Here is a 26,022-nt window from a genome sequence, read left to right on the forward strand (position 1 = left end):
AATAGTTCCAGAGATGTAGAGGAAAGGATTGCAAAGATGATTCTCGACAGGAGCGAGAGTAACAGGGTAGTTGTTATGGGGGACTTAACTTTCCAAATATTGACTGGAAATACTATAGTTTGAGTACTATAGATGGGTCAGTTTTTGTGCAGTGTGTGCAGGAGGGTTTTCTGACACAGTATGTAGACAGGCCAACAAGGGGCGAGGCCACAGTGGATTTGGTACTGGGTAATGAACCAACAAGGGGCGAGGCCACAGTGGATTTGGTACTGGGTAATGAACCCGGCCAGGTGTTAGATTTAGATGTAGGTGAGCACTTTGGTGATAGTGATCACAACTCGGTTATGTTTACTTTAGCAATGGGCAGGGATAGGTATATACCGCAAGGCAAGAATTATAGCTGGGGGAAAGGCAATTATGATGCTATTCGGCAAGATTTAGGATGTATAGGATGGGGAAGGAAACTGCAGGGGATGGGTACAATCGAAATGTGGAGCTTTTTCAAGGAACAGCTACTGCGTGTCCTTGATAAGTATGTACTTGTCAGGCAGGGAGGAAGTTGTCGAGCAAGGGAACCGTGGTTTACTAAGGAAGTTGAAGCACTTGTCAAGAGGAAGAAGAAGGCTTATGTTAGGATGAGACATGAAGGCTCAGTTAGGGCACTTGAGAGTTACAAGTTAGCCAGGAAGGACCTAAAGGGAGAGTTAAGAAGAGCGAGGAGAGGACACGAAAAGTCGTTGGCGGATAGGATCAAGGAAAACCCTAAGGCTTTCTATCGGTATATCAGGAACAAAAGAATGACTAGAGCAAGATTAGGGCCAATCAAGGATAGTAGTGGAAAGTTGTGTGTGGAATCAGAGGAGATAGGGGAAGCGTTAAATGGATATTTTTCGTCAGTGTTTAAACTGGAAAAAGACAATGTTGTCGAGGAGAACACTCGGGTTCAGTAGACTAGGCTAGATGGAATTGAGGTTCAAAAGGAGGAGGTGTTAGCAATTTTGGAAAATGTAAAAATAGATAAGTCCCCTGGGCCAGATGGGATTTATCCTAGGATTCTCTGGGAAGCCAGGGAGGAGATTGCAGAGCCTTTGTCCTTGATCTTTATGTCGTCTTTGTCGACAGGAATAGTGCCGGAAGACTGGAGGATAGCAAATGTTGTCCCCTTGTTCAAGAAGGGGAGTAGAGACAACCCTGGTAATTATAGACCTGTGAGCGTTACTTCGGTTGTGGGTAAAATGTTGGAAAAGGTTATAAGAGATAGGGTTTATAATCATCTTGAAAAGAACACGTTGATTAGCGATACTCAACACGGTTTTGTGAAGGGTTGGTCATGCCTCACAAACCTTATTGAGTTTTTTGAGAAGGTGACCAAACAGGTGGATCAGGGTAAAGCTGTTGATGTGGTGTATATGGATTTCAGTAAGGCGTTTGATAAGGTTCCACACGGTAGGCTATTGCAGAAAATAAGGAAGTATGGAATTGAAGGTGATTTAGCGGTTTGGATCAGTAATTGGCTAGCTGAAAGAAGACAGAGGGTGGTGGTTGATGGCAAATGTTCATCCTGGAGTTCAGTTACTAGTGGTGTACCGCAAGGATCTGTTTTGGGGCCACTGCTGTTTGTCATTTTTATAAATGACCTGGAAGAGGGTTGTAGAAGGATGGGTTAGTAAATTTGCAGATGACACGAAGGTCGGTGGAGTTGTGGATAGTGCTGAAGGATGTTATAGGTTACAGAGGGACATAGATAAGCTGCAGAGCTGGGCTGAGAGGTGGCAGATGGAGTTTAATGCGGAAAAGTGTGAGGTGGTTCACTTTGGAAGGAGTAACAGGAATACAGAGTACTGGGCTAATGGCAAGATTCTTGGTAGTGTAGATGAACAGAGAGATCTCGGCATCCAGGTACATAAATTCCTGAAAGTTGCCACCCAGGTTAATAGGGCTGTTAAGAAGGCATATGGTGTGCTAGCCTTTATAAGCAGGGGGATTGAGTTTCGGAACCACAAGGTCATGCTGCAGCTGTACATAACTCTGGTGCGGCCGCACCTGGAGTACTGCGTGCAGTTCTGGTCACCACATTATAGGAAGGATGTGGAAGCTTTGGAAAGGGTTCAGATGAGATTTACTAGGATGTTGCCTGGTATGGAGGGAAGGTCTTACGAGGAAAGGCTCAGGGAATTGAGGTTGTTTTCGTTAGAGAGAAGGTTGAGAGTGACTTAATAGAGACATATAGAGACATATCCCGGCCCTGGGTCACTGTCTATATGGAGTTTGCACATTCTCCTAGGGTCTGCGTAGGTTTCAACCCCACAACCCAAAGATGTGCAGGTTAGTTGGATTGGCCACACTACATTGCCCCTTAATTGGAAACAAAAATAATTGGGTACTCTAAATTTATTTAAAAAAGGGCATGGTGGTTAGCATGGTGGTTAGCATAAATGCTTCACAGCTCCAGAGTCCCAGGTTCGATTCCCGGCTGGGTCACTGTCTGTGCGGAGTCTGCACGTCCTCCCCGTGTGTGCGTGGGTTTCCTCCGGGTGCTCCGGTTTCCTCCCACAGTCCAAAGATGTGCGGGTTAGGTGGATTGGCCATGCTAAATTGCCCGTAGTGTCCTAATAAATGTAAGGTTAAGGGGGGGGAGTTGTTGGGTTACGGGTATAGGGTGGATACGTGGGTTTGAGTAGGGTGATCATTGTTCGGCACAACATTGAGGGCCGAAGGGCCTGTTCTGTGCTGTTCTATGTTCTAAGATAGTCAGAGGGTTAGATAGGATGGACAGTGAGAGTCTTTTTCCTCGGATGGTGATTACATAGAATTTACAGTGCAGAAGGAGGCCATTCGGCCCATCGAGTCTGCACCGGCTCTTGGAAAGAGCACCCTACCCCCTATCCAAGGTCAACACCTCCACCCTATCCCCATTACCCAGTAACCCCACCCAACACTAAGGGCAATTTTGGATACTAAGGGCAATTTATCATGGCCAATCCACCTAACCCGCACATCTTTGGACTGTGGGAGGAAACAGGAGCACCCGGAGGAAACCCACGCACACACGGGGAGGATGTGCAGGCTCCGCACAGACAGTGACCCAGCCAGGAACCGAACCTGGGACCCCGGAGCTGTGAAGCATTTATGCTAACCACTATGCTACCGTGCTGCCTTCCTTCTTTTTCTTCTTAATCAATCCCTTGGTTTGCCTTCCCTGAATTTTAAACAGTTCTGTTCCCAATTCTCTGATTTGTTGCTTTTTCTTGCTAAATTGTATCTCTTCTTTGAATCTAATACTATCCCTAATTTCCCCTGTACGCATTGTTCGGCCACGGTTACCTTTCTACTCGTACGCCAAATATGAATGAGCAAACTTTGTAATTCACCTATTCATTCCTTTAATGCCTGCCATTGCCTGTCCACTATCCTTCCTTTCAGTAATATTTCCCAGTTCATCATAGCCAGCTCATGACTCAAACCATATTTGTTAAGATTCAGGACCCTAGTCTCAGACTCAACTCCCCTCACTATCCAACTTGATAAAGAATTCTATCATAGAATCATAAATTTGCAGTGCAGAAGGCAGCCATTCGGCCCATCGAGTCTGCATCGGCCCTTGTAAAGAGAACCCTACTTAAGCCCACACCTCCACCCTATCCCCGTAACCCCACCTAACCTTTTTTGGACACCAAGGGAAATTTAGCATGGCCAATCCACCTAACCGGCACATCTTTGGAATGTAGAAGGAAACCGGAGCATTCGGAGGAAACCCACGTAGTCACGGGGAGAACGTGCAGACTCCAGACAGTGACGCAAGCCATGAATCGAACATAGGACCCTGGAGCTGTGAAGCAATTATGTTAACCAGTGTGCTGCCATGCCACCCACTTTTTTTTTTTGCCTCCCCTCCCACACCCTTTCTCCTTCATATTATGGTCATTCAGCCCCAAGGGTTATGTAAGAACTAGATTGGCAACTAATCCTTTCTCATTTCACAACACCCAGTCTAAGATGGCCTGTTCCCTTGTTAGTTCCTGAAGATACTGGCACAGAAAACCATTCCGGACACTCTAAAAATTCCTCCTCCATTGTACTGTGATTAATTTGACTCACCCAATCTATATGCTGATTAAAGTCACCCAGAATCACAGATGTTCCTTTAACACATGCATTTCTGATTTCCTGCTGAATGCTTTTCCCAATGCAGGGTACTGAGTACAAGAGTCGGCAGGTCATGTTACAGTTGTATAGGACTTTGGTTAGGCCACATTTGGAATAGTGCGTTCAGTTCTGGTCGCCACATTACCAGAAGGATGTGGATGCTTTAGAGAGGGTGCAGAGGAGGTTCACCAGGATGTTGCCTGGTATGGAGGGTGCTAGCTATGAAGAAAGGTCGAGTAGATTAGGATTGTTTTCGTTGGAAAGATGGAGGTTGAGGGGGGACCTGATTGAGGTCTACAAAAGTATGAGAGGTATGGACAGGGTGGATAGCAACAAGCTTTTTACAAGAGGGCAGGTGTCAATTACAAGGGGTCACGATTTCAAGGTGAGAGGGGAAACGTTTAAGGGAGATGTGCGTGGAAAGTTTTTTTACGCAGAAGGTGGCGGGTGCCTGGAACGCTTTGCCAGCGGAGGTGGTAGAGGCGGGAACGATAGCATCATTTAAGATGCATCTAGACAGATATATGAACGGGCGGGGAACAGAGGGAAGTAGATCCATGGACAATAGGCGACAGGTTTAGATGAAGGATCTGGATTGGCGCAGGCTGGGAGGGCCGAAGAGCCTGTTCCTGTGCTGTAATTTTCTTTGTTCTTTTGTTCTGTGTTCAATCAGCTTACCGCTTTCCTGTGACGTCCCTGTTGATTTTTTTTCTTCAAACACAGCACGCTGCTTGAACAGCTCCTGAGCCTCGGGAAAACTGTCACCTGCAGACCCGGTACTCTGCTGCCTAAAGGTGAACAAGGGCCCTGAGCCTCGAATTCCCTTCATCCTCCGCTCCCAGTATCGTCCCTCGCAGGTTCGGTACATGCTGCTGCCTGAAGGATGACTTGCTTCCACACTAAAAATTAGTTCTCATGTGACTGAGGAGTCCGATGCATAACCGAGAATCTCTGTAACAGGTGGGACAGACTGTAGTTCGAAGACTGGGTGGGTGGCGTGCCTGGGTTGCCACAAGTTCCATTAGTTGTAGATGCTTGATATCAGCTTGCTCTCTGCAGTGAACCTCAAGGTGCCCAGCTCCTTCCCATTTGCTTTTTCTCCACTTCGAGCGATCTTGGGACAGGGATTCCCACGTGTTGGTGGGGGTGTTGTACCGGTAAAATTATTTGGATACTATTTGGAGGGCAGCACAAGTGGATAGCACTGTGGCTTCACAGTGCCAGGGTGCCAGGTTCAATTCCCCACTGGGTCACTATCTGTGTTGAGTCTGCACGTTCTCCCCGTGTCTGTGTAGGTTTCCTCCGGGTGCTCCAGTTTCCTCCCACAGTCCAAAGACGTGCAGGTTAGGTGGGCTGGCCATGCTAAACTGCCCTTAGTGTCAGGGTTACTAGGTTATGGGGATAGAGTAAAGTGAGGGCTTAAGAAGGTCGGTGCAGACTCGATAGGCCGAATGGCCTCCTTCTGCACTGTATGTTCTATGTTCTTTCAATTTTTAAAACATTTTATTTTCGTTTTCAGTAGTTGGGAAGTTAGTTCAGTGGGAATGGAGGTTAGGGCAGTTGAATGTTCCTTCTGCAGAATGTGGGAGGAAAGGGTCACCGAGTGTCCCTGCTGACTACATCTGCGGGAAGTGCACCCAACTCCAGCTCCTCGAGAACCGCGTTAGGGACCTGGAGCTGGAGCTGGATGAACTTTGGATCATTCGGGAGGCGGAGGGGGTTATTGAGAGGAGTTATAGGGAGGTAGACATACCTCAGGTAAAAGAAGAAGGTAGATGGGTTACCGTCAGGGGAACGAGGGGGAACCGGCAGGCAGTGCAGGGATCCCTGTGGTCGTTCCCCTCAATAACAAGTATACCGTTTTGGATACTGTTGAGGAGGGGGGGGGACTTACAGGGGTAAGCAATGGGGCACAGGTCTCTGGCACAGAGTCTGTCCCTGTTGCTCAGAAGGGAAGGGAGAAGAGCAACAGAGTACTTGTCATTGGGGACTCCATAGTTAGAGGAACAGACAGGAGGTTCTGTGGAAATGAAAGAGACTCAAGGTTGGTGTGTTGCCTCCCAGGTGCCAGGGTTCGTGATGTCTCTGATCGTGTTTTTGGGATCCTTAAGGGGGAGGGGAAGCAGCCCCAAGTCGTGGTCCACAGAGGTACCAACGACATAGGTAAGAAGAGAGATGGAGATTTGAGATCAGGAGCTATAGGGAGACTAGGAATTCAGGGACAATAGGGTGGGAGAGCCGTGCTACTAGGGAACAGAAGAGAGTTGTTTCTGGTTGGTGCAGAGGTTGTCACAACGAATGGTCTCACTGCTAGCGAAGGTGAGAAACTAGAAATCAGAAGATGTAGTATGTGACACGTGGACTGACAAGGGAGATGCAGGGAGGGGAGGGCTTAGTGTGTTTACCCAGGACATGGAATTGGGGCTTTCAATTCTGGGGAGGTGGGAACAACCTCGACAACAGAATGGTCCTTAACTGAAACGGAGAGGTGGTAAATATTCTGGGGGGGGGGGGGGACGATTGATGTGAGAGCTGTTCGAGGGGCGTTTAAAAGTAATATTCAGCAGGGGATGTACAATTGTAGTCTTTCCATATTGACATGGATGTTGAGCTGTAGTGGGTCAAGGTAGGGTTTTAAAGTTGTAGACAGGCAACAGGGCACCGGCAAGCAAGATGCGGTTTGAGATGTGTAGCTACTTCACAACGGAGATCCGGAGGATAAGAATACCGCAAGGCAAGAATTATAGCTGGGGGAAAGGCAATTATGATGCTATTCGGCAAGATTTAGGATGTATAGAATGGGGAAGGAAACTGCAGGGGATGGGTACAATCGAAATGTGGAGCTTTTTCAAGGAACAGCTACTGCGTGTCTTTGATAAGCATGTACCTGTCAGGCAGGGAGAAAGTTGTCGAGCAAGGGAACCGTGGTTTACTAAGGAAGTTGAAGCACTTGTCAAGAGGAAGAAGAAGGCTTATGTTAGGATGAGACATGAAGGCTCAGTTAGGGCACTTGAGAGTTACAAGTTAGCCAGGAAGGACCTAAAGGGAGAGTTAAGAAGAGCGAGGAGAGGACACGAAAAGTCGTTGGCGGATAGGATCAAGGAAAACCCTAAGGCTTTCTATAGGTATATCAGGAACAAAAGAATGACTAGAGTAAGATTAGGGCCAATCAAGGATAGTAGTGGAAAGGTGTGTGTGGAATCAGAGGAGATAGGGGAAGCGTTAAATGGATATTTTTCGTCAGTGTTTACACTGGAGAAAGACAATGTTGTCGAGGAGACTACTCAGGTACAGTCGACCAGGCTAGATGGGGTTCACAAGGAGGAGGTGTTAGCAATTTTGGAAAGTGTAAAAATAGATAAGTCCCCTGGGCCAGATGGGATTTATCCTAGGATTCTCTGGGAAGCCAGGGAGGAGATTGCAGAGCCTTTGTCCTTGATCTTTATGTCGTCTTTGTCGACAGGAATAGTGCCGGAAGACTGGAGGATAGCAAATGTTGTCCCCTTGTTCAAGAAGGGGAGTAGAGACAACCCTGGTAATTATAGACCTGTGAGCCTTACTTCGGTTGTGGGTAAAATGTTGGAAAAGGTTATAAGAGATAGGGTTTATAATCATCTTGAAAAGAACAAGTTGATTAGCGATACTCAACACGGTTTTGTGAAGGGTTGGTCATGCCTCACAAACCTTATTGAGTTTTTTGAGAAGGTGACCAAACAGGTTTGAGTAGGGTGATCATGGCTCGGCACAACATCGAAGGCCGAAGGGCCTGTTCTGTGCTGTTCTATGTTCTATGTTCTAGGTGGATGAGGGTAAAGCGGTTGATGTGGTGTATATGGATTTCAGTAAGGCGTTTGATAAGGTTCCCCACGGTAGGCTATTGCAGAAAATACGGAAGTATGGGATTGTAGGTGATTTAGCGGTTTGAATCAGTAATTGGCTAGCTGAAAGAAGACAGGGGGTGGTGGTGGTTGATGGGAAATGTTCATCCTGGAGTTCAGTTACTAGTGGTGTACCGCAAGGATCTGTTTTGGGGCCACTGCTGTTTGTCATTTTTATAAATGACCTGGAAGCGGGTGTAGAAGGATGGGTTAGTAAATTTGCAGATGACACGAAGGTCGGTGGAGTTGTGGATGGTGCTGAAGGATGTTATAGGTTACAGAGGGACATAGATAAGCTGCAGAGCTGGGCTGAGAGGTGGCAGATGGAGTTTAATGCGGAAAAGTGTGAGGTGGTTCACTTTGGAAGGAATAAGAGGAATGCAGAGTACTGGGCTAATGGCAAGATTCTTGGTCGTGTAGATGAACAGAGAGATCTCGGCATCCAGGCACATAAATCCCTGAAAGTTGCCACCCAGGTTAATAGGGCTGTTAAGAAGGCATATGGTGTGCTAGCCTTTATCAGTAGGGGGATTGAGTTTCGGAGCCACGAAGTCGTGCTGCAGCTGTACAAAACTCTGGTGTGGCCGCACCTGGAGTACTGCGTGCAGTTCTGGTCACCACATTATAGGAAGGATGTGGAACCTTTGGAAAGGGTTCAGAGGAGATTTACTAGGATGTTGCCTGGTATGGAGGGAAGGTCTTACGAGGAAAGGCTCAGGGACTTGAGGTTGTTTTCGTTAGAGAGGAGAAGGCTGAGAGGTGATTTAATCGAGACATATAAGATAGTCAGAGGGTTAGATAGGGTGGACAGTGAGAGTCTTTTTCCTCGGATGGTGATGACCAACACGAGGGGACAGAGCTTTAAATTGAGGAGTGGTAGATATAGGACAGATGTCAGAGGCAGTTTCTTTACTCAGAGAGTAGTAGGGGTGTGGAACGCCCTGCCTGCAACAGTAGTAGACTCGCCAACTTTAAGGGCATTTAAGTGGTCACTGGATAGACATATGGATGAAAATGGAATAGTGTAGGTCAGATAGGCTTCAGATGGTTTCACGGGTCGGCACAACATCGAGGGCCGAAGGGCCCGTACTGCGCTGTCATGTTCTATGTTCTATGTTAAAACACCGAGGCTCGCGGTCAGGCAGATATCAGAACTGGTCAATTATTTTACCTTAAATTTAAAGACAGTCCTAAATAAACCTCAGAATTATAACAAGTGACAGGAGAAAATATCACAAAATTGGAAAATAATACCTGGATCTGCAAGGCTTTGGGCCAGGTGCTGGAAAATGGGATTAGAATGGACAGCTAATATTTTATTTTTGAGCCAGCACAGACACAATGCGCTGAATGGTCTTTTGCTGTGCTGTAACTTTTCTGTGGTCCTTTGGTTCTAGAATGAGGAAATGTCAGAGACCTTGAACAAATATTTTGTATCTGTCTTCACAATAGGGCAGCAGGGTAGCATGGTGGTTAGCATAAATGCTTCACAGCTCCAGGGTCCCAGGTTAGATTCCCGGCTGGGTCACTGTCTGTGTGGAGTCTGCACGTCCTCCCCGTGTGCGTGGGTTTCCTCCGGGTGCTCCGGTTTCCTCCCACAGTCCAAAGATGTGCGGGTTAGGTGGATTGGCCATGCTAAATTGCCCGTCGTGTCCTAATAAAAGTAAGGGGGGGGGGGGGGGGGGGGGGGTTGTTGGGTTGCGGGTATGGGGTGGATGCGTGGGTTTGAGTAGGGTGATCATTGCTCGGCACAACATCGAGGGCCGAAGGGCCTGTTCTGTGCTGTACTGTTCTATGTTCTATAATAGAAGGTAAATTATATATCAGAAATAGTGGGTGACTAAACAGGTAATAAGATTGAGAGCTCAGCAGAGAAAAATAAAAGAGCTTTAAGCGATTAAAAGTCAACAGATCCCCAACCTGATGGCTTACATCCTATGGTTCTCAAAGAGATAACGTGTAGATAGCAAATTCCCCCAAATTCTACAATGGTCCCAGATGGGTTAGCAAGTTTGCAAATGTAACTTCTTTCAAGAAGGAATGGAAGGAGCAGTGCTCCGAAAGCTAATGTTTGAAACAAACATGTTGTCTTTAACCTGGTGGTGTAAGACTTCTTACTGTGTTCAAGAAAGGAGGGAGAGAGCCAAAAGGAAAATTCTGAAATGTATTATTAAAAAATTCTTAAAATTCATAGTATGATCAGAGTCAATATAACTTTACAAAGTCGAAATTGTGTTTGACAAATTTATTATATTTTTTAATAATAATAATCCTTATTAGTGTCACAAGCAGGCTTACAAGCACTGCAATAAAGTTACTGTGCAAAGTCCCTAGTCGCCACACTGCGGCGCCTGTTCGCGCACACAGAGGGAGAATTCAGAATATCCAATTCAACTAACAAGCACAACTTGCGGGATTGTGGGAGGAAACCTGAGCCCCCGGAGGAAACCCACACAAACACAGGGAGAACATGCGAACTCCACACAGACAATGACCCAAGCAGGAATCGAACCCGGGACCCTGGCGCTATGAACATAAGAACATAAGAACTAGGAGCAGGAGTAGGCCATCTGGCCCCTCAGGCCTGCTCCGCCATTCAGTGAGACCATGGCTGATCTTCTGTGGACTCAGCTCCACTTTCCGGCCTGAACACCATAACCCTTAATTCTTCAAAAAACTATCTATCTTTATCTTAAAACATTCAATGAAGGAGCCTCAATTGCTTCACTGGGCAAGGAATTCCATAGATTCACAACCCTTTGGGTGAAGAAGTTCCTCCTAAATTCAGTCCTAAATCTATTTCCCCTTATTTTGAGGCTATGCCCCCTAGTTCTGCTTTCACCCGCCAGTGGAAACAACCTGCCCGCATCTATCCTATCTATTCCCTTCATAATTTTATATGTTTCTATAAGATCCCCCCTTATCCTTCTAAATTCCAACGAGTACAGTCCCAGTTTACTCAATCTCCCTCGTAATCCAACCCCTTCAGCTCTGGGATTAACCTAGTGAATCTCCTCTGCACACCCTCCAGCGCCAGTACGTCCTCTCTCAGGTAAGGAGACCAAAACTTAACATAATACTCCAGGTGTGGCCTCACTAACACCTTCTACAATTGCAGCACAACCTCCCTAGTCTTAAACTCCATCCCTCTAGCAATGAAGGACAAAATTCCATTTGCCTTCTTAATCACCTGTTGCACCTGAAAACCAACTTTTATGCGACTCATGCACTATCACACCCAGGTCTCTCTGCACAGCAGCATGTTTTAATATTTTATCATTTAAATAATAATCCCTTTTGCTGTTATTCCTACCAAAATGAAGTAACAGTGCTAACCACTGTGCTATTGTGCACCCGATATTGAGGATGTAATTAGTAGGGTAGATAAATGAAAATCAGTTGTTATAGAATACTTGGATTTCCATCTAATTGAATATAAGGTGGCACATAAAAGATTAACATTAAGATATAGTGCTGTTGGACAGGCAATGTAAAAATCTTGCCCAATGGTAAAATGTTTCAGAGGTGTTAAGCTGCTGGTCATAATGGTTAGTGGAAGGGGGTTTTCAGATGCAACAGGTGATTAAGAAGGCAAATGGAATTTTGTCCTTCATTGCTAGAGGGATGGAGTTTAAGACTAGGGAGGTTATGCTGCAATTGTAGAAGGTGTTAGTGAGGCCACACCTGGAGTATTATGTTCAGTTTTGCTCTCCTTACCTGAGACAGGACGTACTGGCGCTGGAGGGTGTGTAGAAGAGATTCATTAGGTTAATCCCAGACCTGAAGGGGTTGGATTACGAGGAGTGGAAGAAGGGCACTGGGACCGATGTTTGGTGTGGGGGAGAATTTAAGTTACTGGTAATAATGGAAATATTTAAAGTAGACGCTTCCTGAAATTTTAGGATCTGTTCTTAGGATTGATCATCAAATCCGAGATGCAAGATTTGCTCACAGGATTGATCACCAAATCCAACCACAACATCCAGTATTAGGTGTCCAGCTCTGCTGTTACCTGGTTCTAACTCTACCCCACTGCCATACAACCTCTTGATGCAGGCACATGATTACCCATGAAGCTGCTCACAGAATACCAAAACTGGTCACAGCAGGCAGCCATTTAGTCCATCATGCTATTTAAAATAGAGTTTACCAATTAATCCCCCTCTAATCCTCTTTCCTCACATCTCTGCAATTTATTTCATTTTCAAATAATTATCCTATTTCCTCTGAAAGTTCTGACAGAATCTCCTGCCACCCCTCCTTTCAGGCACTGCATTCCATCTTCATAAATCTGTGTCCGCTGCTTCCCAATTCCTTAACCACAGGAATCAGTTTCTCCTTATTTACTCTACCAGTTGAGACAGTGTCTGTGTATGTCCAGTTGCTTTTTCCTATTTGAAGCTACACATTGTTCACGGAAACTTCAGGCCAATAGATTCCTTCGCTCTGACTCATCTTAGGTGCTAATCATTAGGAAATTGTAAGGTAATATGTTTGATATAGTTTCAGTGTTGTTTACTGTATTACAGAAAAAGAAAATTTAGATATAAAAGATGGTAAATTATAAACTCACTTGTAAGAAAGTCCACATTTGCTGAGGACTCGTTTCGAAGACCAAACCTCAATGGGAGTTCCTCCCCAACATGATTCCACCAACCCAATCGGATACTGCAGCTTGTCATAGAGATATCGACCAAACAACCAGCAGACAGCTGAGAACGAGGTGAAATTGCCATTGCCAAGAATTTCTACAATTCAATAAAAGATAATAACCAACAGGATTGGATCTTCCTTCAAAATAGCACTGGGCTTCTCTACCATCAGATCGATAAAGTGCTCCTGATGGGTGAAAACCAGAAAACGCAAGCCTAACCTGAAAATTAGCTAGACCTTTCAGAAATGAAAAAGAAGCATTTTTTTTTAAACTAAGGTTTATGAAAATCCAAGTCACTTTCCACAAAAAATCTGTGTATTCTGTGGTTCAATTTGAGATTTTGAGGCTGAGATGGATAGATTTCATTGACTTAAGGGAGCAAGGGAATAAACTGGGTAAATGACATTAAGCTAAAGATCAGCCATGGTCTAAATTAAGGCAGGGCTGAGGGTCTGAATGGCTCACTGTTGTGTTCCTGTGACTAGTACACCATTATGTGGAGATGCTGGCGTTGGACTGGATGAGCACAGTAGGAAGTCTTACATCACCAGGTTAAAGTCCAACAGGTTTATTTCAAACACTAGCTTTCAGAGCACTGCTCCTTCCTCACCTGAGGAAGGAGCAGTGCTCTGAAAGTTAGTGTTTGAATCAAACCTGTTGGACTTTAACCTGGTGCCCTAGGATACCAGGGGCATATGATTTTTATGCATTCACCGTCTAGAGCAGACAATGCCTCTGTTTAACATCTTGGGTGAGATTTACTGGCCAACCCGCCGCGTGTTTTTCGTTGGCGGAGGCAGCCCGCCAGTGGGATTTTCTGGTCCTGCCGTTGTGAACAGGATTTTCCGTTGACTGCACCCTTCATGGCCAAGAAACCGGTGCGCTGTCAGTGGGACCGGAATATCCCACCGGTGTGAAAAGCCAGTAAATTCCGCTCATTATCTGAAAGACTGCATCTGGAAGCATCTTGCAAACAGATTATATACTTTGCAGTAGATAACGGGGAGCCAATGGATGTGATATATCTGGATTTCCAGATAGCCTTTGACAAGGTGCCACACAAAAGGTTGCTGCATAAGATAAAGATGCATGGCATTAAGGGTGAAGTAGTAGCATGGATAGAGGATTGGTTAATTAATAGAAAGCAAAGAGTTGGGATAAATGGGTGTTTCTCTGGTTGGCAATCAGTAGCTAGTGGTGTCCCTCAGGGATCCGTGTTGGGCCCACAATTGTTCACAATTTACATAGATGATTTGGAGTTGGGGACCAAGGGCAATGTGTCCAAGTTTGCAGATGACACTAAGATGAGTGGTAAAGCGAAAAGTGCAGAGGATACTGGAAGTCTGCAGAGGGATTTGGATAGGTTAAGTGAATGGGCTAGGGTCTGGCAGATGGAATACAATGTTGACAAATGTGAGGTTATCCATTTTGGTAGGAATAACAGCAAACGGGATTATTATTTAAACCATAAAATATTAAAGCATGCCGCTGTTCAGAGAGACTTGGGTGTGCTAGTGCATGAGTCACAGAAGGTTGGTTTACAAGTGCAACAGGTGATTAAGAAGGCAAATGGAATTTTGTCCTTCATTGCTAGAGGGATGGAGTTTAAGACTAGGGAGGTTATGTTGCAATTGTATAAGGTGTTAGTGCGGCCACACCTGGAGTATTGTGTTCAGTTTTGGTCTCCTTACTTGAGAAAGGACGTACTGGCGCTGGAGGGTGTGCAGAGGAGATTCACTAGGTTAATCCCAGATCTGAAGGGGTTGGATTATGAAGAGAGGTTGAGTAGACTGGGACTGTACTCGTTGGAATTTAGAAGGATGAGGGGGGATCTTATAGAAACATTTAAAATTATGAAGGGAATAGATAGGATAGATGCGGGCAGGTTGTTTCCACTGGCGGGTGACAGCAGAACTAGGGGACATAGCCTCACAATAAGGGGAAGTAGATTTAGGACTGAGTTTAGGAGGAACTTCTTCACCCAAAGGGTTGTGAATCTATGGAATTCCTTGCCCAGTGAAGCAGTTGAGGCTCCTTCATTACATGTTTGTAAGGTAAAGATCGATAGTTTTTTGATGAATAAAGGGATTAAGGGTCATGGTGTTCGGGCCGGAAAGTGGAGCTGAGTCCACAAAAGATCAGCCATGATCTCATTGAATGGCGGAGCTGGCTCGAGGGGCCAGATGGCCTACTCCTGCTCCTAGTTCTTATGTTCTTATGTTGAGGCCAGGATGGGATCAGCCATGTTGAGGTGTTTAAGCTCGGGAGGCTAAATTGCCTCCTCCTGCTCCTCTGTCATGTGTTCTCGGGAGAGATGCTCTGGCCGATTTTGCAATCCAGCTCTTGGTCTGTAACATTGTAGGTAACACTTGACAAACATATCAGCCATGATAAAATGGTGGAGCAGACTCGATTTGACATTCGAGTGAAATACCTCAGTGAGGTACTAGAGCGGGTTGGACTAGGTACAAAGTTCACCTCGTGGGTGAAAGTCTGATCCAATGTCCCCAAAGTGAGCTTATAGACCGACGCCACCAGCTCTGAAAACTTCCAGCTGTACCGAGACACAAGGCAGGGATGCCTGGTGCCCCCACTCTTGTTCACCTTGGTAATCGAGCTGCTGGCGATTGCCCAGGGAGCGGCAAGAGGTTGGAAGGGAAACTGAAGGGGAGCAGAGAACACAGAATCTCATTCTATGCGGATGAGCTGCTTGTCTACATATCGGACCTGCAAAGCAGCATGAAAGTAATCATGAAGCTTGGGAGAGTTTGGAGTCTTCTTGATCTACAAACGTGAACTTGGGAGAACTGGAGGGTCTACCATCTATGTGTGTGTGTGCGTAGAACAAAGGAGAAGAAACATGGGAGACCTGGGCCCTCCCAAACTTGCACTATTACCACTGGGCACCCATGGCAGAAAGAGTAAAGGGATGAGTAAAGGATCCAGACAGGGAATGGGTGAGGATGAAGGAATCCTCCTGTACAGGGACAACCTTGGACAGCTCTCTCATCCCCACCAGCAAAACACTCAACAAGCCCAGTGGTGGCAGCAACCCTGAGAATCTGGAACCAGATGGGGCAACATTTCAGTCTGACTGAAGTGTCCATCATGAACCCCCATCTGCGGCAACCATAGGTTTGCACCAGCCATGCTCGACGCCACCTTCAAGGAGGTGAAGACAGAAGAGGAGGACACTGATGGTTAAGGAATTTTACACAGATGACAGACTAGCGACCTTAGAGGAGCTGACAAAGTGACTGGACCTACCAAACGGGAACGAAATCCGACATCTACAGGTCAAAAACTTTCTCCGCAAGCAGATGACTGTATACCCATGAACCCCAAAAAGCACATTGGTAGAGGAGTTGCTGGTCGCGGACAGTCTGTAGAGGGGAAACTGCGGGGTCCTATAAGGATAACCTTTAGAAAGGATGCGCTCTCCGCTGGACGAAACTCGGCAAAAATGGGAGGAAGAGCTAGGTACAGAAAGAGGGTAGGGACTCTGGAGCGAAGCACTGTGCAGGGCCAACTCCGCCTACTCATGCGCAAGGCTGAGCATCATGCAACTGAAAGTGGCAAGCAGAGCACACCTGACAAGACCTGAAGAGCAGGTTCTTCCCGGAGGTGGAGGGCATGGGATGTGGCATATCTATCTATCTATACATAGTTGTATCAATGTATATTTGTATATAACAGTGCCACTGTGTATAGACAATGACCAACACATGTAGGGACAGCTGTAACCCCTCGCCAGCAGATGGAGAAAGATCGGACAGGTGTATGTATATATTAGAGGACGGACAGGAGCCAGGCGCTTGGTAGCAGGATGGACAAGGCAACAGACAAGACAAGCAGAGACAAATGGGAGGAAGAGCTAGATACAGAAAGAGGGTAGGGACTCTGGAACAAAAAGAATTGCGTATAATTCTGGTCGCCACACTACCAGAAGGATGTGGATGCTATGGAGAGGGTACAGAAGCGGTTTACTGGGATGTTGCCTGGTATGGAGGGTATTAGCTACGAGGAGAGGTTAGGTAAATTTGGTCTGTTCTCACTGGAATGATGGATGTTGAGAGGTGACCTGATAGACTCTGGTGTAGCCCCTGCATCCACATAGCAAATGCCACAGATTCACAACTCTTTGGGAGAAGTAGTTTCTCCTCAAATCTGTTTAAATTTGCTACCTCTTATTCTAAGATTATGACCTCTCGTTTTATAATGCCCCACAAGAGGAAGCAGCTGCTTTACATCTATATCTAAAAAAATTGTTTGTACACAGTAATGCATAGTTACCACCAAGAATAAATACTTGTAGAAACTACATCTTCATGTTCAATGTGTACCTTCATCAGCAAGGAAGTAACAGAACACAACATGAGGGGCTCGGTCAACCACGCCCACATTTGTCGGGTTATGGACTGCCTACTTCAAGGCAATGTCCACAATTGTGGGCTAAGGGTGGAGCCATGCGCAAGAGTGGCAGACTTTGGGGTATCGGACCAGATAGAACTATTCATGAGGAAGAAGGCCGACATCCTAGCCTTTGCCTCCCTAATCGCCCGCTGGAGAATCCTGCTCGGTTGCCTATCAGCAGCAGCACCCACGCTGCAGACAAATCTGAATTTCGCCACCTGGACTAGATCAAGTTCACCATTCGAGGATCAGAAGGTGGTTTCCACAAAGCGTGGAGGCCATTCACCAATATTTTCCAGGACCCGTTTGAAGCCAACAGCTAATAGAACGGGGAGAGGGGAGGCGCACAGGAGCCAACAAGACCAGAGGGAACAGACAGGAAAGGGGGGAGGGATCGCAGAAAAAGAACACAAGAAAAGAGACCCCCAAGGGAAGGCCGAAAGCAGGAAGGGAGGGAGAGAAAGGGGGGAGGCCCAACAACAAAAGATGGCAGGGAGCAGGGGGAGGTAGGGCACCGCCCACTTGTACATGGCAGATAACTACCCAAGTGAAGGGCCCATGAAAGGAACTTGAAACAATGAATGGCGGCGCACGGGGCGGTGGGGGGCACAAAGGAAAATAGCATGGACACCGCAATCTGCACTGTTATCCTCATTGCTTGCATAGTGTATAATATGTGAAAACTCCTTTTGTTCATATATTTATAAAATATTTTTGAATATTTCTTTGATTTAACTAAGCATCATTGTTTTCAAGCCTTCCTTTTCCTAATTTTTTTTTTTAAAAAGTTCATCCTACTGCCTACACTCTTGTAGACTTTCTGCAGCATGGGATTTTCGGCATGACGTAAGCTTCCCATTTTTGTCTCACTAACTTGATTTTTTTGAGGAGGTGACAACGATGATTGATGAGGGGAGGGTGGTGGTCGTTTTTTTTACATGGACTTCAGTAAAGCTTTTGACAAGGTGCCTCATGGCAGACTGGTACAAAATGTGAAGTCACACGGGATCAGAGGTGAGGTGGTAAAATGGGCGCATTGGTGGTCAGTTTCCGGGATTCTATAGACTCTGGAACAGTCCCTGCAGATTGGAGGCAGCTCACGTCACTCCAATATTCAAAAAAGGCGGTAAAGAGAAAGCAGTGAATTATAGACCAGTAAGCCCAACATCGGTAGAGGGGAAAATTCTTGAATCCATTATCAAGGGCTTTATAGCGAAATATTGAGAAAGCAGTGGCAGGATCAGTTAGAATCAGTATGGATTTATGAATGGGAAATCATGATTGACAAATCTGTTGGAATTTTTGAATATGTAACTAATACAGTTGACAAGGGGGAGCCAGTCGATGTGGACTTTCAGAACGCATTTGACAAAGTCCTGCAGAAGAGATTATTGTGCAAGATTAAAGCGCATGGGATTGGGGGGGGGGGGGGGGGGGGGGGGGGGGGGGAGAGTATATTGTGATGGATAGAAAACTGGCTGCCAGAGAGGAAACAAAGCGTCGGAATTAATGAGTCCTTTTCAAATTGGCAGGCAATAACTAGTGGGGTGCTGCAGGCATCAGTGCTGGGTCCCCAGCTATTCACAATATATATTAATGATATGGATGAGGGAACAAAATGTAACATCTCAAAGTTTGCAGATGATACCAAGTTGGGTGGGAGGGTGAACTGTGACGAGGATGCAGAGATCCTACAGCATGATCTGGACAGGTTGCGCGGATGGGAAAATTAATGGCAGATGCAGAATAATTTGAGTAAGTGTGAGGTTATCCACTTTGGAAGCACAAAGTGGAAGGCCGACCAGTTGTAAATTGGGAGAGAGGAGTATGCAGCTGGACCTGCGTGTCTTTGTGCACCAGTCGCTGAAGGTAAGCATGCAGGTGCAGCAGGCGGTAAAGAACACTAATGGTATGCTGGCCTTCATTGCGAGAGGTTTCGAGTACAAAAGCAGGGATATGTTGCTGCAATTATACAGGGCCTTGGTGAGGCCACACCTAGAATATTGGGTGCAGTTTTGGTCTCCTTTTCTGAGGAAGGATGTTCTTGCTCTTGAGAGAGTGCAGCGAAGGTTTACCAGGCTGATTCCAGGGCTGGTGGGACTGTCGTATGAGGAGAGATCGACTAGGTTGGGATTGTTCTCACTGAAGTTCAGAAGAATGAGTGGGATCTCATAGAGACTTATAAAATTCTAACAGGACTAGGCAGGGTAGATGCAGGGAAAATGTTCCCGATGGTGGGTGTGTCCAGAACCAGGGGTCACAGTCTCAGGATTCAGGGTAAAGCGTTTCGGACAGAGATGAGACATCTCTTCACCCAAAGAGTGGTGAGCCTGTGGAATTCATTACCACAGGAAATAGTTAATGCTAAAACATTGAATATATTAAAGAGGCGGCTAAATATAGCACTTGGGACAAATGGGATCAAAGTCTATGGGGAGAAAGCAGGATTAGGCTGAGGTGGATGACCAGCCATGATCGTGATAAATGACAGAGCAGGCTTGAAGGGCCAAAAGGCCTCCTCCAGCTCCTATTTTCTATGTATCTATGTAGCATTGCTGCTTCACAGCACCAGGGAGCCAGGTCCAATTCCGACCTTGGGTGACTGTGGTTCTTACACAATCTCCCCCTGTCTGTGTGGGTCTCCTCCTACAGTCCAAAGATGTGCAGGTTAGGTGGATTGAGCATGCTAAAATTGCCCCTTAGTGTCCAAAGGTGTGTTGTTTAGGTGGGGTTACGGGGATAGGGCGGGTGAGTGGGCTTAGCTGGGATGCTCTTTCAGAGGGCGTGTGCAGACTTGATGGACCAAATGGCCTCCTTCTGCATTGTAGGGATTCTATGGATTAAGCCTTGAAATCTTGTATGATCCTTTCCGTCAGCCACATAAAATTCAAATATCTCTTGAAAAGTTAAGTCTCCACATGGATTCAACAGCTTCTTTTGGAGATAGTACAGTGCAGGTTCACTCGATTGGCTCCAGGTTGTCAGGTTGAGCATATTGGGCCTATACTCTGAAGTTTACAAGGACAAGGGGTGATCTCATTGAAACCTATAAGATTAGGGCTGATATGAGGAATTAGAATTAGAATTAGAACAGTACAGCACAGAACAGGCCCTTCGGCCCTCGATGTTGTGCCGAGCAATGATCACCCTACTCAAACTCACGTATCCACCCTATACCCATAACCCAACAACTCCCCCTTAACCTTACTTTTTAGGACACTACGGGCAATTTAGCATGGCCAATCCACCTAACCCGCACATCTTTGGACTGTGGGAGGAAACCGGAGCACCCGGAGGAAACCCACGCACACACGGGGAGGACGTGCAGACTCCGCACAGACAGTGACCCAGCCGGGAACCGAACCTGGGACCCTGGAGCTGTGAAGCATTGATGCTAACCACTATGCTACCGTGCTGCCCCCAGAGGAGAGGAGAAATGTCTTCACTCAGAGGATAATGAATCTTTGGAATTCTCTACCCCAGAGGATTAAGGCTGCTTCATGGTTGAATAGATTGAAGGCTGAGAGAGGCAGAGTTTTGGTCTCTCCAGGAATTAAGGGTTATGAGGAGCAGGCACAAATGTGAGGCTGAAGATCAGCTATGATTGCATTCAATGGTGGAGCAGGCTCAAGGGACCATGTGGTCTACTCCTGTGCCTATTTTCTATGTTCTACTGACACCTGGAGGGGAAAGTATCATCCTGGATCACAACTGTGGGTGCAGAAATGTCTGGCTGCTCTGTTGTGTTTGGTGTTTGATGTCTAGCAAAGAATCCACAGAACTGCTTGTTATTTTATTAATACACACGTGGTAACGATCAGGCACAGAGCAAGTTAACATAGCTTTTACTTTATACTCCGCTGGAACTACCCCTAGGCACGCCTGTCCTCTTGTACGTTTTATAATCTTCTGAGGATCATTGGATCTGCCCTGGCTTGTATCGGAGTGCCTTGTCACATGATCACTGTCTTGAGACCGCATGGTGGATCTGCACCGCCACCTGCTGGTTGGAGGTCACACTACCAACTATCTACAATATTGTTTACAGGCATATCACCACATTCCCCTTCCTCAGGAAATATTCATGTTTGTTTACAAACATGATTACTATTTTAACTTTATACATTTGTGATAAGTTCAAACAATATGAACAGGTTTAACTAGGGTGTCCATAAACATGATATGCCTAGTCAGTATCCGTCCCTTTCGCACAGGTTATTGTGCCTCCCTCACAGGATCACCCGTGATCTCTTGGGCTGTTGCCAGCCTTTTCGATGACTGGTTTATGTGCTGGTCTCTTGCTTTGTATCCTCTTTACTCTGTGCTATTGGAAGGTGGATGAGACTCTGGTTCTACTTCCCAGAGGAACTGAATACTGGATGATCATGGCAAGAACTGGGAAAGCAGATTTACGATAAACACCACAAATCCTTCTGTAATTAAACTCAATCTATACATTGGATCAATCCATCAACTGCAGAAATACAAGAAAGCAGTACATCAGATGGATCCAGGTTCCAGGTCTGGAAGATAGGTCAGAACACTAGGGAACTGGCATAGATTTGGGAATGCAAATTTAATGCAGTACAGCCAGCAAACTGCACGTTACGCCAACTAAAATTTATTGTTACTTATTGAACCCATGGCAACATGCTCCAACCTGGAAAAACCCAAGGTCATCCAAACAAGGCCCGGGGAAGGTTTTCCTTATATTACATGTTCCTTTCGATTTGTTATTTTGAAAATCCCACTACTAGTGCCAGTCTCACCCGCCCGGGAAGCCTCTCCCTCACCACCGGGGTGACCCCTCTTTACCCGCGGCGGGAGCCCCTCCCTGCCCGCGGCGGGAGCCCCTCCCTGCCCGCGGCGGGAGCCCCTCCCTGCCCGCGGCGGGAGCCCCTCCTTACCCGCAGTGCGAGCCCCTCCTTACCCGCAGTGCGAGCCCCTCCTTACCCGCGGTGGGAGCCCCTCCTTACCCGCGGTGCGAGCCCCTCCTTACCCGCGGTGCGAGCCCCTCCTTACCCGCGGTGCGAGCCCCTCCTTACCCGCGGTGCGAGCCCCTCCTTACCCGCTGTGGGAGCCCCTCCTTACCCGCTGTGGGAGCTGACCATTGCACCTTGATGCTGGCAAGATCATTCAACTCTTGGTTTGATTTGTGCAATCCAGCTTGGAACAGTCGGATAAATGGATAATCGGAAGCAACAGAGAGCTCTTCACTTGCATTAATAATCTGAAAGAGAGTGTGTTGTAAATGAGCAACTTGATAATAAACATCACTTAGAGCAGATATAAGAAAAGCATCAAAGAGAGAAACGTGCTTCAGAAGTTTCAAAACACGATGTTGTTTCTAACCTTGCCACTAGTTTCAGTCCATACCTCCCCATCACACTGCAGGAATTATTCAGTCTGAGCCACAAGCTTTCTTTTTCTTCACCCCAGTTAAGTGACTCCAGATAAGTTACATCATCATGTGAGGGGTACTGTTGCTTTAGTCCCACACAGAAACTCTCAGCCCTGAACACCCTAATACCACACATCTCTGGCCTAACCATACTCTAGCTTTCTGCCCTTTTGATGATGTTGCTTTTGGTAGAAGAGTTGTAAACATAACATAAGACGTAGGAGCAGGAGTAGGCCATCTGGCTCTTCGAGCCTGCTCCACCATTCAATGAGACCATGGCTGACCTTTTGTGGACTCAGGTCCACTTTCCCGCCCCGAACACCACAATCCTTTATTCTTCAAAAAACTATCTATCTTTTTCTTGAAAACATTCAATGAAGGAGCCTCAACTGCTTCACTGGGCAAGGAATTCCATAGATTCACAACCCTTTGGGTGAAGAAGTTCCTCCTAAACTCAGTCCTAAATCTACTTCCCCTTATTTTGAGGCTTTGCCCCCTAGTTCTGCTTTCACCCGCTAGTTGAAATAACCTGCCCGCATCTATCCTATCTATTCCCTTCATAATTTTATATATTTCTGTAAGATCCCCCCGCATTCTTCTAAATTCCAACGAGTACAGTCCCAGTCTACCCAACCTTTCCTCGTAATCCAACCCCCTCAACTCTGGGATTAACCAAGTGGACCTCCTCTGTACACCCTCCAGCGCCAGTACGTCGTTTCTCAGGTAAGGAGACCAAAACTGAACACAAGACTCCAGGTGTGGCCTCACAATTGCAGCATAACCTCCCTAGTCTTAAACTCCATCCCTTAAACTCCATCCCTCGAGCAATGAAGGACAAAACCCCATTTGCCTTCTTAATTACCTGTTGCACCCGTAAACCAACTTTTTGAGACTCATGCACTGGCACACCCTGGTCCCTCGGCATAGCAGCATGTTTTAATATTTTATCATTTAGATAATAATCCCTTTTGTTGTTATTTCTACCAAAATGGTTAACCTCACATTTGTCAATATTGTATTCCATCTGCCAGACCCAAGCCCATTCAATTAACCTATCCAAATCCCTCTGCAGACTTCCAGCATCCTCTGCACTTTTTGCTTTACCACTCATTTCTCTATTTCTTTTTTATTTTTCTATTATTATAGAAACCTTTCTCTATTATTTCAGAAAGGGTGAAACCTGAAGACCAATCAGTAACTTTGACTGGAGTCAATATGGATTGGAAAAGGGTAGACAAATGCTTGACAAATCTAGTTGAGTATTTTGAAGCAATCACTAACATAGTGCACAGGTTTGAGAATTGCACAGGCAGAAAGGAAATGTGTGACCATTTCCTACTGCACCCTACTTAGGCCCATGCCTCCACCCTATCCTCGCAACCCTATCTAACCTTTTGGACACAAAGGGGCAATTTAGCATGGCCTGTCCGTTACCTTTGGACTGTGGGAGGAAACCTTGGCACCCGGAGGAAGATGGAGGAAGACATGGGGAGAAAGTGCAAACACCACACAGACAGTCACCCGTGGCCGGAATTGAACCCGGGACCCTGAAGCTGTGAAGCAGCAGTGCTAACCACTGTGCCACCTTGCCGTCCCAGAGAAAATGACAGAGATAAAGCAGGAGTAAAACATTAGAACTAGGAGAGGGCAAATTTTGCGAAAATGAGAATGGACTTGGCGAAAGTGGACTGGCCAGCACTGCTAAAGGATAAATCAGTGCAAAACAAATAGAAAGCACAAAAAAGCGAGATCCTAAATGTACTAAGTAGACAATTCTCCTCCAAAAATAGGAGTTGTACTGCCAAATCTAGACCCTCGTGGTCGTCCAGAGGAATACAGTGGAAATCAAACAAAAAAATAAAGCGTACAATAGGCACAAAGAACTAAGCACTATTCTAGGATAGCCGAGTACAGGAAATGTAAAAAAGGAAATAAGGAAATCAAAGAGGGCATGAAAAAAAATTAGCAAGTAAAGTTAAAGAAAATGCAGAGATGTTTTACTGATATATTAATGGTAAAAGGTTAGTTATGGAAAAAGTAGGCCCAATCAGAAATGAAGGAGGGAACTTGTGTATAGCTGCAGAGGCTGTGGGAAGGGTTTTAAATGAATATTTTGTCTCCAAGTTTACAAAGGAAATGGATGATGCAGATATAGTAGTCCAGGAGGAACACGGTGAGATACTGAACGGGATAATCAGAAGAGAGATGAAGTACCCGAAGGGTTGAAATCCTTGAAAGTTCATAAGCTGCCAGGGGCAGATGGATTATTTACGAGGATACTGAAGGAGGTCAGGGAGGAGATAGCAGACACTCTGAGGATGATTTTCCAATTCTCAGTGGAAAAGAAAACCCCTCACTCAACCTGTATTACAAATTAATGCCAACACGTCTCCCAGAATTGTTCAGTTCAGTTCTCCCCTAGTTTATGCTCCTTGATAAAAGTAATTGGCTGCTTCTGGGGTCTCAAAATAGTATTCCCGGCCTTCATACATCACCCAGTGCACCCCATACCTGATCTGCCGTTGATATAGCACCGCCTTGGCTTTGTTGAACACCACATGTCGTTTTACCATCTCAGCTCCAATGTTTGCCATATTCGGACTTTGCTGCCCTCCCATTCACAATTGCGTTTCTCGCTGGCCCACTGCAGAATCTTCTCTTTCTCAACAAACTTATGCAGCCACACGATCACTGCCTGCGGTGGCTCCCCCGCTCTAGGCTTCTGCCTCGGAGACCTGTACGCTCTGTCCACTTCAGGGGTCTTATCCAACATCCCCTCTGCCACCAGCCTCACCAGCATTCTCAAAACGTACCTCGTGGCACTGCACCTTCCACTCCTTCAGGCAGGCCCATTATCCACAGATTCTGCTTTCTCGATCTATTTTCCTGCTGCTCCATCTTTGCTCTCAACGTCTTGCAAAGGTCTCTGAAGAGCAGCACCTCTGCCTCCAATGCCACCACCCGATCTGTGTGGTCTGACGTCACCCTCTCAATCCCTCGGATCTACGACCCCTTTCTCCATCGAATCCCTTCAGGGGTGCCACAGCCCCTTTCAGGGCCTTCGAGCAATGCTCCTGCAACGCTCCAGCAACTTCTTCCTCTGCTGATGGAACTCTTCCTTGATGAAGGCCATTAACTGTTCCATCTTGGGCTTTCCAACTTGCATTAGCCCCTCCCCCTCAGCCATCCTTCTACTGGCTGCTGCGCCACAGGCCTCTTCCAACTCCTTGGTCAATTCTTTCACCTTCTTCTGCCGGCTTTGGTAAACAACAGACATACCAACAGACACTCTCAACTTCCGGTGGCAGCCATGTAGTGAGTGGCAGTTCCTGCTCGAGGTGACTTTTATGGGTGTTTCCCCGCTTGTTGGGTGGACGTTTCAGTGAAAAAAGGTGTAGGGGTGACTGACGAAAGTTAAACTCCACTGGTGGGGCTGCTGGATGGACACACGGGCCAGAAATCCAAGGGTCGAGAAGAAGGGAGAAGTTGGAGCAAGAACAAGGAACAAAGAAAATTACAGCATAGGAACA

The 26,022-nt window shown here is 46.3% G+C and overlaps 1 protein-coding gene across 1 annotated transcript in view; it reads right to left on the reverse strand.

Annotated features, from left to right (window-relative positions):
- siae (sialic acid acetylesterase) overlaps nt 1–26,022 on the reverse strand; it is a 128,841-nt gene that overhangs the window by 49,516 nt on the left and 53,303 nt on the right. The window contains exons 4-5 of the mRNA XM_038779236.1: nt 22,183–22,321; nt 12,598–12,772 (exon numbers count right to left, since the gene is read on the reverse strand). Coding sequence (XP_038635164.1) covers nt 12,598–12,772; nt 22,183–22,321 — 314 coding nt within the window. The remainder of the gene's footprint in view (nt 1–12,597; nt 12,773–22,182; nt 22,322–26,022) is intronic.

Source organism: Scyliorhinus canicula, chromosome 19 (genome assembly GCF_902713615.1).
Source record: "Scyliorhinus canicula chromosome 19, sScyCan1.1, whole genome shotgun sequence".
Lineage (NCBI taxonomy): Eukaryota > Metazoa > Chordata > Chondrichthyes > Carcharhiniformes > Scyliorhinidae > Scyliorhinus > Scyliorhinus canicula.